Source organism: Oncorhynchus tshawytscha, linkage group LG28 (genome assembly GCF_018296145.1).
Source record: "Oncorhynchus tshawytscha isolate Ot180627B linkage group LG28, Otsh_v2.0, whole genome shotgun sequence".
NCBI lineage: Eukaryota > Metazoa > Chordata > Actinopteri > Salmoniformes > Salmonidae > Oncorhynchus > Oncorhynchus tshawytscha.
Genome location: NC_056456.1, coordinates 4,873,988 through 4,889,674, shown reverse-complemented (window position 1 = coordinate 4,889,674; position 15,687 = coordinate 4,873,988). Strand labels below are relative to the sequence as shown.

The 15,687-nt window shown below is 45.0% G+C and overlaps 2 protein-coding genes across 3 annotated transcripts in view; one reads left to right on the top strand and one right to left on the bottom strand.

Moving 5' to 3' along the window:
- Nucleotides 1-241: 241 nt before the first annotated feature.
- On the top strand, nt 242-8,679 carry alg3 (ALG3 alpha-1,3- mannosyltransferase). Of its 2 annotated transcripts, none has more exons than XM_024390927.2 (9): nt 242-498; nt 2,821-2,920; nt 3,261-3,408; nt 3,596-3,756; nt 3,985-4,105; nt 4,287-4,492; nt 4,696-4,772; nt 6,677-6,821; nt 7,059-8,679. In XM_024390927.2, exons 1-9 carry the CDS (start codon nt 315-317, stop codon nt 7,213-7,215), a joined length of 1,299 nt encoding a protein of 432 aa, XP_024246695.1. In that variant the 5' UTR covers nt 242-314; the 3' UTR covers nt 7,216-8,679. The 2 variants fall into 2 exon arrangements, with proteins under 2 accessions (XP_024246695.1, XP_024246696.1); XM_024390928.2 differs by lacking the exon at nt 242-498 and adding an exon at nt 1,193-1,942.
- Nucleotides 8,606-15,687, bottom strand: part of vwa5b2 (von Willebrand factor A domain containing 5B2) — a 35,322-nt gene continuing 28,240 nt past the window's right edge. Inside the window, 8 exon segments of the mRNA XM_024390923.2 lie at nt 8,606-9,837; nt 9,840-9,983; nt 12,452-12,687; nt 12,848-12,898; nt 13,233-13,361; nt 13,697-13,834; nt 14,902-15,234; nt 15,356-15,593. Of these exon segments, the coding sequence (XP_024246691.2) occupies nt 9,190-9,837; nt 9,840-9,983; nt 12,452-12,687; nt 12,848-12,898; nt 13,233-13,361; nt 13,697-13,834; nt 14,902-15,234; nt 15,356-15,593 (1,917 nt within the window). The 3' untranslated portion in view covers nt 8,606-9,189.

The window sequence follows — 15,687 nt, the reverse complement described above, 5'->3', positions numbered from 1 at the left end:
GAAGCTGGTGTATAAAACCAAAAGTAAAATACGCAAAAACTAAATTTAAGGAAAGTTTAGAAATAGCGCACAGAGAGCACATCTGCCGCGTCTTTGGCTTGCTTTCAGTGAGAATGAAAGATCAATAACAAACATTTTTCTCGGTGGCATCTTTAATGACCAATGGAATGGTGTAAAATGTACAAACTCTTCCCACCCGGGACACCGGGTCATGCAAAACGAACTCCCCAACGACTGGTTGACGCTATACTGAATCATGTGACGGGGTACTAATGTACTGTTGCTGCCGCGCCACGTAGCTAGCGTAAGCCGAAATGGCAGGAGGGGTGAAGAAAAAATCATCACCTGGTCCACTGTCTCGAGTGTGGGCGACACTTCGAAAACTATGGCAGGAGAAACATTTGATATTATTCCAGGCGGAGTACACAATACTGGTCGCCTCTGTTCTGTGGTTCCTGGAGATCGGAATAAACATATGGGTCATACAAAAAGTAGCATGTAAGTAGCTAGCGGTTTAGCTTGAGCATGCGGCTAGCCTTAAAAGGATACTTCGAGATTTTGGCAATGAGGTCCTTAACACTGAGGGCCTTTATCTACTTCCCCAGAGTCAGATGAACTCATGGATACCAGTTGTATGTATATGTCCAGTATGAAGGAAGGTAGTGGTAGTTTCGCGAGCCAATGTTAACTGACCTTAGCACAACGACTGCAAGTCTATATCTACTAGCATGCCTAATATTCAACTCTTAAACCCTTATTATTCGTATGGTTTTCAGTCGTTAACTTAGCCACGTTTGGCTGTACTACAATTCCTAAGCTGTGTTTTAACGTTTAGAAACGTCAACAATTATTTGCGAACCCGTTTTTGTAATCTATCTTTCATATCGGCAATAAACTCTTAAAAAATATACACTTACTGCAGCAGTCCTGCGCTGATCCATAAGCTGTGTGTGCCTCCAGTTGGCGAACTACAGTACACTTTCTCCCTACCCAGTTACACTGGCGTTCAGAGCATGCTAGTGTAACGGTGTGAAATGGAGCGCTAGTTAGCGTTTCAAACGTCACTCGCTCTGAGGCTTGGAGTAGTGGTTCCCCTTGCTCTGCAAGGGCACGGCTTTTGTGGCGCGATGGGTAACGATGCTTCGAGGGTTGTCTGTGTGCAGAGGGTCCCTGGTTTGAGCCCAGGTAGGGGCAAGGAGAGGGACGGAAGCTATACTGTTACACTAATTAGGACAGGTGGATTTCCATCTGTCTTGCGTAAACTGGCGATGTAACATGGAAATATGGCTGTGAGAACACTAACCCAAACTCTTGTGTTATAATTTAACCATTTGTTTGTTTTTTTAAAGTATATTTGTCGCTGATATTAAGATGGCAACGTTCCTTGTTTCCAAAACCGTACCGCAAGTGATGCGTGTTAACCTTCAGAACGCGCATACGGGCCATTAATGTTCCCCCGACCAGAATATACATGCTTCTTCTGGCAACAACACTTAAACTTGCCACAGCTATTGAGAGCTACATATTTCGTCCATACTAGGCAACATCACAAGGGACCGTGACCACGTCTGTAAATTCACTTTGACAGTTGGCACTACAGAGGCTAACCCATTCATAGACTCGCCTAACTGCTTTGGCCCCTATTGACTGTAGTATCTTCTGCTGGGGGACTTTTGTTAAGATCCCAGACACTCGTTCTGACGTTAAAATACATCGCTTGCGGTATGGTTTGGCAACATATCTGTTAAATTACTGCACACCTTTGCTTTATAGAGTTATGGTTTGTTTTCCCACATGGACATATCTCCATGTTACAGCGCTTATTACAGACGACACCAGTGCTATCTAGCGTGCTCAACACCTATGTAAGTGTAACTGTGGAGGAAGTGTAGTTCATTGGCTCGAGGTAAACAACGGTATGGAACTGTGCAAACCTGCCACAGTAAGTTAATCTCTTTTTATTCTAAATATTCTTTATTGCTGAAATGTAACATAAGTTCCATTATGTTTGGAAAACCGTATCACAAGCAATTACTTATTATTTAGGTTTCTAAATGTTGAAACAGAGTGTCAGGATTGTAGTTCACATGGTCCCACCAGTGCTTATAGCTGAGAACCGTTGGTATAAAGTAGAATCCCTTGGGTTCTTGAGAGCAAGTAGGAAGGGTCAGAAGTAATTTAAGTAGTTTTTGCAGATGCTTCGTTCTCTCGATTCGGAAGAAAAGTCTATCTTATAAGTGTTCAGCTGCAGGTGGTTCTCCAAAAAAGAGTATTCATTAAGATAGTAAAATCAACGTTTTTCACAGTGAGGCGTTCCATTGCCATTTTAGCTGCCAGACATCTTGCATTTCCCAACATCTTTGCAGGAACTAGTCATTTTTATGTGCCATCGCCACTTTTTGCTTGTAGAAGCAGATGATAGTGCATCACACAGTGCGACCAAAACAAAGATCTACACCCAGTCCAGGCATTTCTCACTGGAGAACCACCTGTAACTCAACAGACATTTATAAGATACTTTTCTTCCGATTTGAGAACGAAGGAAGTATCAGCAAGAACAGGTAAATTGAAAAATAGCTTCCAACCCTTTCTACTAGCCAAGGTATAACCACATATGGGAAAATTCACATATCACCGTTTTTAATGTATAGCTACAGTTTCCCTTTCTTGTTTGATTTTTTTTTCTTTGGTAGTTGCTGCTGACCTGTTCTTACGGTCACTTGATTGTTTAGGTACCTTCATCCACATTTTTTGTATATGTATATGACAAGTTATTGCCAATGCAACCGGTCATTCATTGGTGAATGTCTTCTCCTGCAGACACAGAGATCGACTGGAAGGCGTATATGGATGAGGTAGAGGGAGTCATCAACGGCACCTACGACTACACCCAGCTCAAAGGAGACACAGGCCCTCTGGTGTAAGTTCCACTACCCTATACGTGGCACTCTACAAATTAAGGAACCAGGTTCCAATACCAGTATTGGCAACCCCGGGGATGTATTCATTAGCCGGATTCCATTGCAAAACATGTCTGTTGCAAAACCTTTTGCAACGGAAATGGTTTCCCGTTTTCTCTAGGAAGCAAACGAAACGGAGGGACCTACCTGAATTTGTACATGCATTTGAATCTTCACCAGACCCATGACAATGCATTGCACTTTTCCCAGTGTGTGTGTGTCTGTGTGTCTGCAGTCTGACTTGTCTTAACGTGAACAAGATCACAGTCTTGAAACTGATTTCTGAACCTACCTTTCCAGGTACCCAGCAGGGTTTGTGTACATCTTCACAGCGTTGTATTACGTTACCAACCATGGGGTGAATATCCGCCTGGCCCAGTATTTGTTCGCTGTCTTCTACCTGCTCACTCTGCTACTCGTCTTCAGGATATACCACCGCACCAAGAAGGTGAGATGCAACACGTATTCCTTTGTACGCTGTTTTGCAACGTGACGTTGTTTCTTTGGTACTTAGCTAGTTGTCATTACCCAAAATATATTTCGTTTTTATTGCAACTTGGAATTCATCACTTTATAAGACTGTAATCTATTCCATGATTTTAAAAAAGGGCCATTTTGACTCTCCTCCTCTCCAGGTTCCTCCCTATGTGTTCTTCTTTGTGTGCTGTGCCTCCTACCGGATCCACTCCATCTTCGTCCTGCGTCTTTTCAACGACCCCGTGGCCATGATGATGCTGTTTGGGGCTGTCAATTTTTTCTTGGACGGCCGCTGGACTTTGGGCTGCGGGCTCTACAGGCAAGTGTAAACCCTGGTTCTGCACAGCTGGAGCCCAGCTCAGTTCAACTTCGGTTTGATCATTTCAGTTTAACTTGGTTCAGTGTGCGGGCCAATATGGGACACCTTTCATGATAATAACGCTCTAATTTAGATTGGCAGAACTGAGTTGCTGAACTCAACATCTGACTGTGGTAGCCCCTATCACATGGTCTGAATGACAACTTCCTCTACCTCTGCTGTGGACAGTTTAGCAGTGTCTGTGAAGATGAACGTGCTCCTGTTCGCCCCGGGCCTTTTCTTCTTGCTGCTGTCTGAATTTGGCCTGATGAGGACCATACCCAAGCTTTCTCTCTGTGCTGCCATCCAGGTTTGGACCTCCTTCATCTGCTTCAACTGTTACATTTAAATTTTACTCACAGATGCCTCTTGTCCCCAGCGTTCCATCCACTTTCCACACTGTGTGGACAATTAGGATTTGCGTACTCTATTTCCATTCTGTTGATTGTCCATCTTTACTCCACCTCACCTCTCTCTCTCTCTCATCACAGTTGTTGCTGGGCCTACCCTTCCTGATGGAGAATCCAATTGGTTATATGACCCGGGCCTTTGACCTGGGTCGTCAGTTCATGTTCACATGGACAGTGAACTGGCGCTTCCTGCCGGAGTGGCTGTTTCTGAGTCGCTACTTCCACCTGGTGCTCCTGGCCGCCCACCTGCTAGCTCTGCTGCTATTTGCCCTGCGCCGCTGGAAGAGGTGAGAGAGGGGGCTACTGGGGTTATCTCTAGCACCAGAGATGTTCATGGTCAGGCCAAAACTCTTGGCCCTAGTGGAGCCTAAAAGGAGATACAGCCTAAATTATATTTGTACACCAAAGGGACCGTCTGGCCATCTCTGCTTTTTTGTTGTTAACCAGGTGCGCTCTCTGTTGAATTAAACCAACACGTGTTTCTCCTCAGGCCCGAAGAGAGCATCATGGAACTGCTGAAGGAGCCAGGCAAGAGAGTCCTCCTTGCACAGAAACTCACCTCAGATCATATCCTTTCCTCAGTCTGTCTCTGGAGTCATGACTAGAAACAGTACCGGTGTGTTGTTCTGTATCTCTAAACACACAGTTATCTTGTTCTTTTTTATTTGTTTAACCTTTATTTAATTAGGTCTGTCTCTGGCCACGAAGTACCCGTGTCTAGTGTATATCTTAAGAGCTGTAACTAAAGATGGCTATTAGTGGATATGGGTAGAAAACCCAATTACTTTGTGTTTATATTTGTTCGTTTTTTTTCACACCAAATACGAACATATAGTTATTAGAATGTTTTCACACTCCTTCACTTTTTCAAGTTGTTGTTCCAAAGTGGGATTAAAAAGTATTTAATTGTAATTTTTTTGTCATTGATCTATACGCTATACTCTAATGTCAAAGTGGAAGAAAAAGGTATTAAGGAAAATAAGACATTAATATATCTTCATGAGATAAGTTTTCAACTCCCTGAGTCAATACATGTTAGAATCACCTTTGGCAGTGATTACAGCTGTGTGTCTTTCTGGGTAAGTCTTTTTATGACTTTTGCACACCTGGATTGTACAATATTTGCCTTTTTTCCCCCCAATTATTATTCAAGCTCTGTCAAGTTGGTTGATGCTAGACAGCAATTTTGAAGTCTTGCCATAGATTTTAAAGACAATTTTTAAATCGAGTGGTGCAGCAGTCTAAGGCACATTGCAGTGCTTGAGGCATCACTACAGCCCCGGCTTCGATCCCAGGCTGTTTCACAGCTGGCCGTGACCGGGAGACCCATGAGGCGGCGCACAATTGGCCCAGCGTAGTCCGGGTTAGGGAAAGCTTTGACTGGCCCGGGATGTCCTTGCCCCATCGCGCTCGAGAGACTCATTGTGGCCGTCCGGGCACCTGCAAGCTGACTTCAGACGCCAGTTGGACAGTGTTTCCTCTGACACATTGGTACGGCTGGCTTCCGGGTTAAACGGGCAGTGTATCAAGAAGCAGTGCGGCTTGGCAGGGTCGTGTTTCAAAGGACGCATGGCTCTCGACCTTCGCCTCTCCCGAGTCCGTAGGTGAGTTGCAGAGATGGGACAAGACTGTAATTGGATATCACGAAATTGGGGAGAAAAAGGGGTAGAAGGTCGATAGCCATGCATCCTCTGAAACACGACCCTGCTTCTTTATTAAAAAATATATAAAACAAGTTAATTCCTTTGCCACATTTTTTGCTGTATTACTTTCGTGCCTTATTGCAAACAGGGTGCATGTTTTGGAATATTCTGTACAGGCTTCCTTTTCACAGTATTGTGGAGAAACTACAATGTTGTTGATTCATCCTCAATTGTCTCCAGAGCCATTAAAGTCTGTTTTAAAATTACCATTAGCCTCATGGTGATATGCCTGAGCGGTTTCCTTCCCCTCCGGCAACTGAGTTAGGAAGAACGTGTGTTTTTTATTTTTACCCATCTACCAATAGGTGCCCTTCCTTGCGAGTCATTGGAAAACCTCCCTGGTCTTTGTGGTTGAATCTGTGCTTGAAATTCACTGCTGAACTAAGGGACCTCAGAAAATTGTATGTGTGGTGTACCGAGATGGGGTAGTCATTTAAAAGTCATGTTAGACACTTATTGCACACAGAGTGTGTCCATGCAACTTATAATGTGACTTGTTAAGCACATTTTTACTCCTGAACTTATTTAGGCTTGACATAACCAAGGGTTGAATACTTACCGACTCAAGACATTTCTGCTTTTCATTTTTTATTAATTTGCAAAAAATTAAATAATAATCCACTTTGACATTATGGGGTAGATCAGTGACCCAAAATCTCAACTTAATCCATTTTAAATTCAGGCTCTAACACAACAACATGTGGAATAAGTCAAAGGGTGTGAATACTTTCTGAATGGACTGTATATTAGGCCTTAACAGCTGATCACAGATGGTGCTGATCCTCTTCACATCTAACTTCATCGGCATGTGCTTCAGCCGCTCGCTGCACTACCAGTTTTATGTCTGGTACTTCCACACCCTACCCTTTCTGCTCTGGAGTGGAGGGGTCAAGAAGCTGGCTCACCTACTCCGGTAAGGGGGGGGGGGGGCTTTTGGCCGTGATGTGTAGAAATGGGAAGGGTCCTAACTTCCAACATACATTTTCACAAATCTTAATTGACATCCACGTAGTTTTCAGGCGTATGCAGGATTGGGAACATTTGCTAATTTTAGTCTACTATAAATTCTGAGCCTTGATGGGTCAAAAGGCCTGTTATTGTCACTCATTGTCCTCTCACGTTATGTCTTATCTGGTGTTTCTGTGGACAGGGTTTTGATCCTGGGTCTGGTGGAGCTGTCATGGAACACCTACCCGTCTACCATATACAGCTCAGCAGCCCTCCACCTGTGTCACCTCATCATGCTGCTCTCCTTGTGGTTCGCCCAGCCCCCAGCCCGCCAGGGAGAGAATGCCAAGAGCCAGTAAGATTAGCCCCTAGAGGACCCTGCCGTCCACCCTAGGCTGGTTCTCACCCCTCGCCTCACCGTGTCTTGCCTATTTCCTCATGACGCACAGGGGGTTATTGAGGTGGAGTGGGGTCTGTCTTTAAACGCATCGGTTTGTTGCTACCCACCTCGCTGTAGCTCTGCTAGCGTATAGCGGTACATACAGGTGAGAGAAGGGACTGAGTGAGACTGCATGTGGGGTGTATTACGATTTGGCAGTCGTGCAGGTTTGTGGCGTGGGAGGAAGCTGAAAACAATTAGGATTCTCAGGTTAAAGAGTGAAATAATACAAATCTAAGAGTGGGAGTCTAGTGGTGTGGAGAAACGCTGAATGTTTTGCTGTGTCGTCTAGAACATCTTAAGGAAGGATCTCTTGCTTACAGTATGTTTTGTGTCAACTACCTTTTAGCTCATGATTTTTCTTGTGGAGTATTATCTGGTCTTGTCGATAATCGAGTGAGAAACTCTTCGGTCCCCATGCTGGCAACCAGCTGTTCTGAACCTCTGATACTGGACCATTTGTTGTTGTAAAGATGGTTTCTATGTGCGTTTGTCTTAACTCCGTATCAGGGAATTTTTACTTTGCTACAACTTATTGACAAAGCTTTGAATTGAACTGTCCTCTGCAATAGATTCTAGTCCTCTAACTCAGTTGGTAGAGTGTGGCGCTTGCAACGCCAGGATAGTGAGTTCGATTCCAGGGACCACCCATACGTTTAAAAAAATGATGCACGCTTGACTAAGTTGTTTTGGTTAAAAGCTTCCGGTAGATGGCATATATTATTATATGAAATATTTCTGTTTGTCCTCAACTCCATACCTGGGAATGTTGACTTTACTACTTATTAATGAACACTTTAAATTGAACCGTTCTCTGCAATAAGCTTTTGGTGCCCCCCATTGGGCACAATAGGAATGACGTTGCCTAGCTAGCACAAGGCTCATCATAGGCAAATACGGAATTATATATGTCATTTCATATAAGAATATGACCATGCAGAACTAAGCTGTTGACTGAATATCTGTCTATTGTTTTTATTTTCTAACAGTTTCAGAGAGTGGATCAGTGTGTGCACTAGACTAAATAGATGAGGCCCATTTCCCACACCCAGATTAAGCCTACACCTGGACGAAACACTCACTAAGGTTATTTTAGTCCAAGAATAGGCTTAAATGAATAGTTCCGCGTGACAACATATTCACGTAATTTTGCAGAACTTTCCTTTTAATCCGAGTAGGAAACTGTCCCTTTTTTAAGTGTTAATGTTCTTCAATGAGCTGCCATTGGTGATATTTAGTGCTCATATTTGTTTGCTGATGTTTGTGTGTTTTGATTTGCATGACTGTTTTGTGTTACACATGAAGACAGATTGATTCCAAAGGTGTGTTTTATTCTGTTCATAAAGATGTGAAAATAAAAGGCATATCTCTAAATAAATTTTAATTAAATGTCATTCATTCACAAGCATACATTTGAGTAATTTAATTCTACACTAATGCAAGTTAGACAGACTACCCAGTTAATAGGCCATTCAGCTGAGAGAAAATAGAGCAGTGACAAAATCTACTAAATCAAAGTAATGTAAGCTTTACATGATCAAGTCAATATTGTAGTTTCATATGGTGTACTTAAAGGCCTCTTGGGTTAGTCAAGTAGTGTTTGCACCGTCAAGTCTCAATTTACCTAAGTCAATGGCTTTTAAATGATCTTGGCACTGTGGAAAATGGAATCTGTTTCTTTTATGTAGACGGGGCACAGACTCATTCATATTAGCAACCAGAGGTGCAAATGCCATTTTTCAACTGAACCTGATTTTAAAAACAAATGATTCAAGGTAGGAGGCAACTGCACCAAAGTTCTAGTAGGAGAAAACACTGGTAACTATCACATGTTGTCGTGACTGTAATAAGTCATTTCGCATATTGTGGTGGTTTTAACATGGTGGCTATGTGGTCACATGTTGTTGGGATTGTAGCAGAGCATGTTGAGCTGGATGTTCTCGTCCCAGTGGCGGAGCAGCATAAACAGTTGCCTGGCAGCCCCCTTCAGCCCGGCCAGGTCCACCCCCTCCGGCAGCTCCTGGCCCCGCAGCCAGAAATCCGCCTTGGCTGCCACCAGCTCCCACTCCATGAAAAACCCTGCACAGCGGTGCTCTAGCCAGGCCAGAGCCACGGCCGTGGCCCAGCTCGAGCCCTCCAGGTCCCCCAGAGCTAGCTGATCGCTCCCCTGGGGGTCTGGAGCTGCTGGATCCAACAGAGAACCCTCACAGACGTCAGTCTCTGAGCCGCGCCCGCTGTCTGCTTGGGTGGTCTGGGGGATAGGGCCACCTGTCGTGTCAGGAGAGCCTTCCTCGGAGCTAGGGGGGTCGGGGAGGGTCGTCAGGGGCTCTTGGCACCGGTCGGAGAAGTGTCTCCTGCAGAGTCGGGGGTCCAGGATTAGTAGGGGAGGGTCGTCAGGGGTGTGGGGGCCACCCAAGGGCTTGGTACCAGTAGAGGTGTGGTGATGGGGGAGACTAGGAGGCTTGGTAGAGGTGGTGGTGTGGTGGAGGGGGTACCAGTTGGGCGCGTGGTAGTGGTGGAGGAGGGGATTGTTGGGGCGTTGGGGGAGGTGCAGCGGAAGGGGGGGCTGAGGCTGCTGCGGTGGAGGCTGTAGGGGGAAGCCCTCTTCAGACGGTCCAGGGGGATCTGGATACAGTCAGAGTAGACCTCTGTCAGGAGGAAGGCCCCAGACGCCAACTGGAGACGCACCTGTGGAGGAGATACCAGATACTAACTCTTAAATTGGGTATCCACCTCTAAATACTTCTTGTAGATTCATTATCGGTAGAGTACTTGAAGGGCATTTCCACCACTTTTCAATCTCATATTCATTATATCCAGCACCATACCATGGCCTACATATGTATAATTGACACACTTCTATGTTTTGTAGTACAAATATCAAATTAGAAAGTGCAATTTTGTTGTCATCAAAAGTAAAAACATTAAACCGTGATTTTGAAACACAGATCGCAGAGAACAGGAAAATGCTCTCCCCCTGGCTAGAAACTCGGTGCAGGTTTTGCAAATCATTTTTTATCCTTCTCAAGGATGTCACAGAGTAGGACTTTTTAGGAGCTTTTCTTTTTATTCACAGAACACGTCTTCAGACTTCCCCCACGTTGTTACGATACAGTCTTATTATAAAATTGATTAAACTGTTTTGCCCCCTCATCTACACACAATACCCCTTAATGACAACGCAAAACCAGGTTTTTATCAATTTCTGCAAAATTATTAAAAATAAAAAAACTTACCACATTTACATAAGTATTCAGACTCTTTACTCAGTACTTTTTTGAAGCACCTTTTAGCAGGGAATACAGCATCAACTCTTGGGTATGACACTACACGCTTGGCACACCTGTATTTGGGGAGTTTCTCCCATTCTTCTCTGCAGATCCTCTCAAGCTCTGTCAGGTTGGATGGGGAGCGTTGCTGCACAGCTATTTTCAGGTCTCTCCAGAGATGTTTGATCGGGTTCAAGTCCGGACTCAGAGACTTGTTCCGATGCCACTCCTGCGTTGTCTTGGCTGTGTGCTTAGAGTCGTTGTCCTGTTGGAAGGTAAACCTTCACCCCAGTCTGAGGTCCTGAGTGCTCTGGAGAAGGTTTTCATCAAGGATCTCCACGCACGCCTCCAACTCAATCATCAAGTTTGCAGATGATACAACAGAAGTAGGCTTGATTACCAACAACGATGAGACGGCCTACAGGGAGGAGGTGAGGGCTCTCAGAGTGTGGTGTCAGGAAAATAACCTCTCACTCACCGTCAACAAAACAAAGATGATCGTGGACTTCAGGAAACATCAGAGGGAGCACCTCCATATCCACATCGATGGGACAGCAGTGAAGGTGGAAAGTTTTAAGTTCCTCGGCGTACACATCACAGACAAACTGAAATGGTCCACCCACACAGACAGTGTGGTGAAGAAGGCACAACAGCGCCTCTTCAACCTCAAGAGGCTGAAGAAATTTGGCTTGTCACCCAAAACCCTGACCAAGCTTTACAGATGCACAATCGAGAGCATCCTATCGGGCTGTATCATAGTCTGGTACAGCAACTGCACCGCCCTCAACCGCAAGGCTCTCCAGAGGGTGGTGCGGTCTGCACAACGCATCACCGGGGGCAAACTACCTGCTCTCCACGACACCTACAGCACCCGATGTCACAGGAAGGCCAAAAAGTTCACACCACTACCATCCAGAAGGCGAGGTGTGATCCACCTGTACACTGTACAGGTGCATAAAAGCTGGGACCGAGTGATTGAAAAACAGCTTCTATCTCAAGGCCATCTGACTGCTAAACAGCAACCACTAACTCAGAGAGGCTGCTGCCTTTAACAAATTAATCACTAAACAGAATAATGACCCAATCACTGGCCACTTTAACAAATTAATCAGATTACTTGTTAGATATTACTACACTGTCGGAACTAGAAACACAAGCATTTCCCTACACTCGCATTAACATCTGCTAACCATGTGTATGTGACCAATAAAATATGATTTGATTTATACCGACATTTCGCTTGTTTGACTGTCTTGCGGAGGGAATAACTACACTGTTTATACTGGTATGTACCTACATGTAGATACTGGTATGATGCTGGAGATAATGAATATTAGGTTGAAAGGGGTGGAATTGCCCTTTAATACAATTGCACTAAGGGCTTGATTAAGTCAGATCCACTTTAGCCAACATCCACATGGCGGTTGTTTTGACAGTGTCGGAAGTGGAACTGCGTTAGAGCTGTCAAATCCACAAGTGGCTCCTGGGATTATACCTAAAGTGGACATTGCCATTGGCTGCATGGAGTCAATCCCATGTAAACTTGTTTACAAGTTCAAAAACTGCAATGTGAGATGTAATTTACACCTCAAATAGAATGATAGAAATCCTCATTATTTTTCCATTTCAGTGTCATTTCTATAGAGCCTATACTTTCTCCTTCTGAACTTCTAACACGAGTGGGACAGGTGTGGCTTTGTGACAATGACCGCAAGATCAGCTGCTCACCGATCTGACGGCTCCAATGCAGTTCCGACCACCACTATGCGGGTGTCTGCTATCGTCGGTTAACGCTTGATCTGATTGAATCGAGGCCTAAGACCTTTCAGGCACAGACCGGATCTATTGTAATGACTGTATGAAGTGGCGAGAGGACAGTGGTCTCACCAGAGGGAGGTAGTCTGGGGACTCCGTGTCTGTGCGTTTCTCTGCCTCAGCAGACAGACAGTGGCCCTTCAGAGGGGCCTGCTTCCCAGAGGAGTTAGATGACCTTAGTCTGCCCAGAGGGAATCTGGAGCCAAAGAACCTCTCCACAGACTTGCTCTCCACTGAGCGTTGGGAGCGGGTGGAGGAGGTGCCGGACACGGCTGAGGGACTGGCAGGGTAGGGATTTCCCCCTGCACCTGAGAGAGAGGCACACAGGTGTGATCAACAGTAATGAATGGCTTCATTACAACAAGTTGTAAGAGGGGTTATAGTGAAACAAATCGTGAACTCGGATATTGAGTAATCGAGTGGATCGAAGTGTTCGGTTATAGATTCAGCCAATGTAATAGCACTTACTGCTGTCCCAAGACTTCAGGCTGCATGGGGAGGCAGGAGTATCATCCCTGTCTGGGAAACAACCAAACAACATGTCTACTACAAGACCTGGAGTTCATTATTGTATGGAAATGTGTTACCCGTCAGCTAGCTTAAATGTCTGTAATGTCTATTTAAAAAAATAGATATATATAATGTATTTAATGTAAATGTTAAATGTCTGTAATGTCTATTTAAAAAAATATATATATATAATGTATTTTATGTAAATGTTAATTGTTTGTAATGTCTTTTTAGTTCTGTATCGGAACCCAGGTAGACTAGCTGACATCATGGCATTGACATATACATACCATTTGACCTCTGCAGGTTACTAATGACTAGGATTATTGCGTTGTAGGTTTACCTGTGGAGTTGCAGGTGTCCTCAAATTCCTCACTGTCTCTGCTGGAGGGGCGTCGGCCCAGCCCCACAGAGTAGGCCCTCTGTCTGCGACTGCCTGCCTGGGAGCTCTGTCTGTTCCCCAAACGCAACCCTACACATGACGGGATACCAGTCACCACACACCACTGCTATCCAAACCATACTCCTCTGAGCCTGGTTCCTGTCTCTCTTTCTTCCTAGGTTCCTGCCTTGTAGAGAGTTTTTCCCCACCCATCCATCTGCATTGCCTGCTCTTTGGGGTTTTGGGCTGGGTATCTGTAAAACACTTTGTGACAACTGCTGATGTAAGAAGGGCTGTATGAAATACATTTAGTTGTTTGAAATTTGATCGATGCCGTTTAACAGACTTCAGTTACCATGCATATTGTCAAATTAGGCCATGTGTTTTCAGGTTTGCTGTGACTGTGGAACTGTCTGAAGTGTTACCGGTGTTTCTCACTTCCACAGTGTCTGATGGACCCTTGCTGGTGTTGGCGTCAGTGGCAGTAAAGGCTGTGTACGTACAGATGATGTTACAGCTCTTACTGGTCTGGATGGCTTTCATACGGTACCGCTTAGCAGGCCCTGCAAAACAAGTATATGGCATACAATCAATCATACACTTAGAGACAGGTATACTACAAAGCAGGATCAATTAGTTAGCCATCTAACTTTGATAAGCAACAAGAAATAACTATAGATGTTCTTGTTCATTATAAAAGCGAGACTTAGATACAGTCAGGTCTAAAGATGAGCAAAAAGACTATAAAATAAATAATAAAAATACTGAGCTATATTGGCAGCCCAATTCTGATATTTTCCCCAAATATTGTGGAAAGAGCTGATCTTTATTTAACTAGGCAAGTCAGTTAAGAACAAATTATTTTTTTCAATGACGGCCTAGGAACAGTGGGTTAACTGCCTTGTTCGGGGGCAGAACGGCAGATTTTTACCTTGTCAGCTCAGGGATTCGATCTTGCAACCTTTCGGTTACTAGTCCAACGCTCTAACCACGAGGCTACCTGCCTGTGGCAAGTGACCTAGTGGTAAAAGATCAGAATTCAGCTGCCTGTGTAAACGCAGCCATTGTGTGCTCAAATAATAGGAAAATTATATTATTTTATACTACTACAATTACTCAGAGAAAGAGATTTTGTACTTTTGTTCTCTCAAAAAGATAGGGGTCAAAATGATTGGCACCCCTGTTTTCAAGACCATTGAAATAGTGTTGCATCCCTCCGACAGAGTTCCAGACACTCCCAGTTGTGCTGAAGCTGTTCTGGCTCCTGGTGCCAGATTTCCTGCTTCAGACACTTCGTGTTGGTGTTTCCTTTATTTTGGCAGTTACCTGTAGCTTACTATTTGTATTATTTATTTTACACAGTCTTTTTTGCTCATCTTTATCAAGTGTGCCAATAATTTCGGACCCTGCATTTTCGTTTGTTGAATCAATTACACCATATCCATTTCAAGCTTATGTTTCAAAAAAATTAAGTTACATCAGAATATTTAGGCAAGTTAGCTGGCTAACTCTTTGATCCTGCTTTGTAGTATACCCCTTTGTACTCAACTAATCAAGGCTGAAACAAAACCCTGTACACCCTGTGACCTCCTCAATCCCAAAATGGAGGAACACTGGTGGAAACCCTCACCGTGCTCGATGTCACTCTCCTTCTCCGCCATCTTCTCAAAGTCCCTGATTGCAGAGCGAGCTGTCAGCTGGTGGATAATTTCCTCCCAGAGGTCTCCCCCTTCTCCTCTTCCCCCGGATGTCCCTCCTGTCCCTTGGTCCTCAGGGGCCCAGAGTTGTGTCAGGTCCACGGTGACCTCCCAGGATACAGGCCTGCTTCCTAGGAGGCCGTGGATGAGGGAGCGGCACTGGGCAGGGGGCGTGGGGGGGTCGTCCGGGGGGGCGGCGGTAAACAGGTACTCCGGGTCAGTGAAGCTGTCCCAGTCCAGAGGAGAGACAGGGAACAGCAGGCCGTCTAGGGGGAGAGAAAGAGGGGTAGAAGGAGAGGGTTAGTGGATGGATGGAAAGTAGAGAGAAAGAGAGTGCGAGGGAGTTTAGTTTCAGACATTAGTCTAGAGGTGACGAAGTTAACCTACTGGAGTCAGTGAGGCTCCTGCGGGACAGCCCTCCTCTGGGTGTAGGCTGGTTCTCCCCATCGCTCTCCTCCAGCCTCCCCCCCACCGCCTGATCAAAGGAGACTCTCTCTAGTGCCCTCCTCAGGCGGTGCATGTCCAGCTCACCCTGGGGGGAGGAGAAACTCCTTGCAGACATGGCTGAGCGGGCCAATGCCCTCTGTCTCCTTCGAGATTCCTCCCCTCCACACAGACGCCCTGCCTGGATTGTGACACGGGAAACCGAGTACACTGGGTTAAAAAATATTTACAGCAGTAACATCTAATGACTACAGTATTGAGGTGGTTCAGTCCTA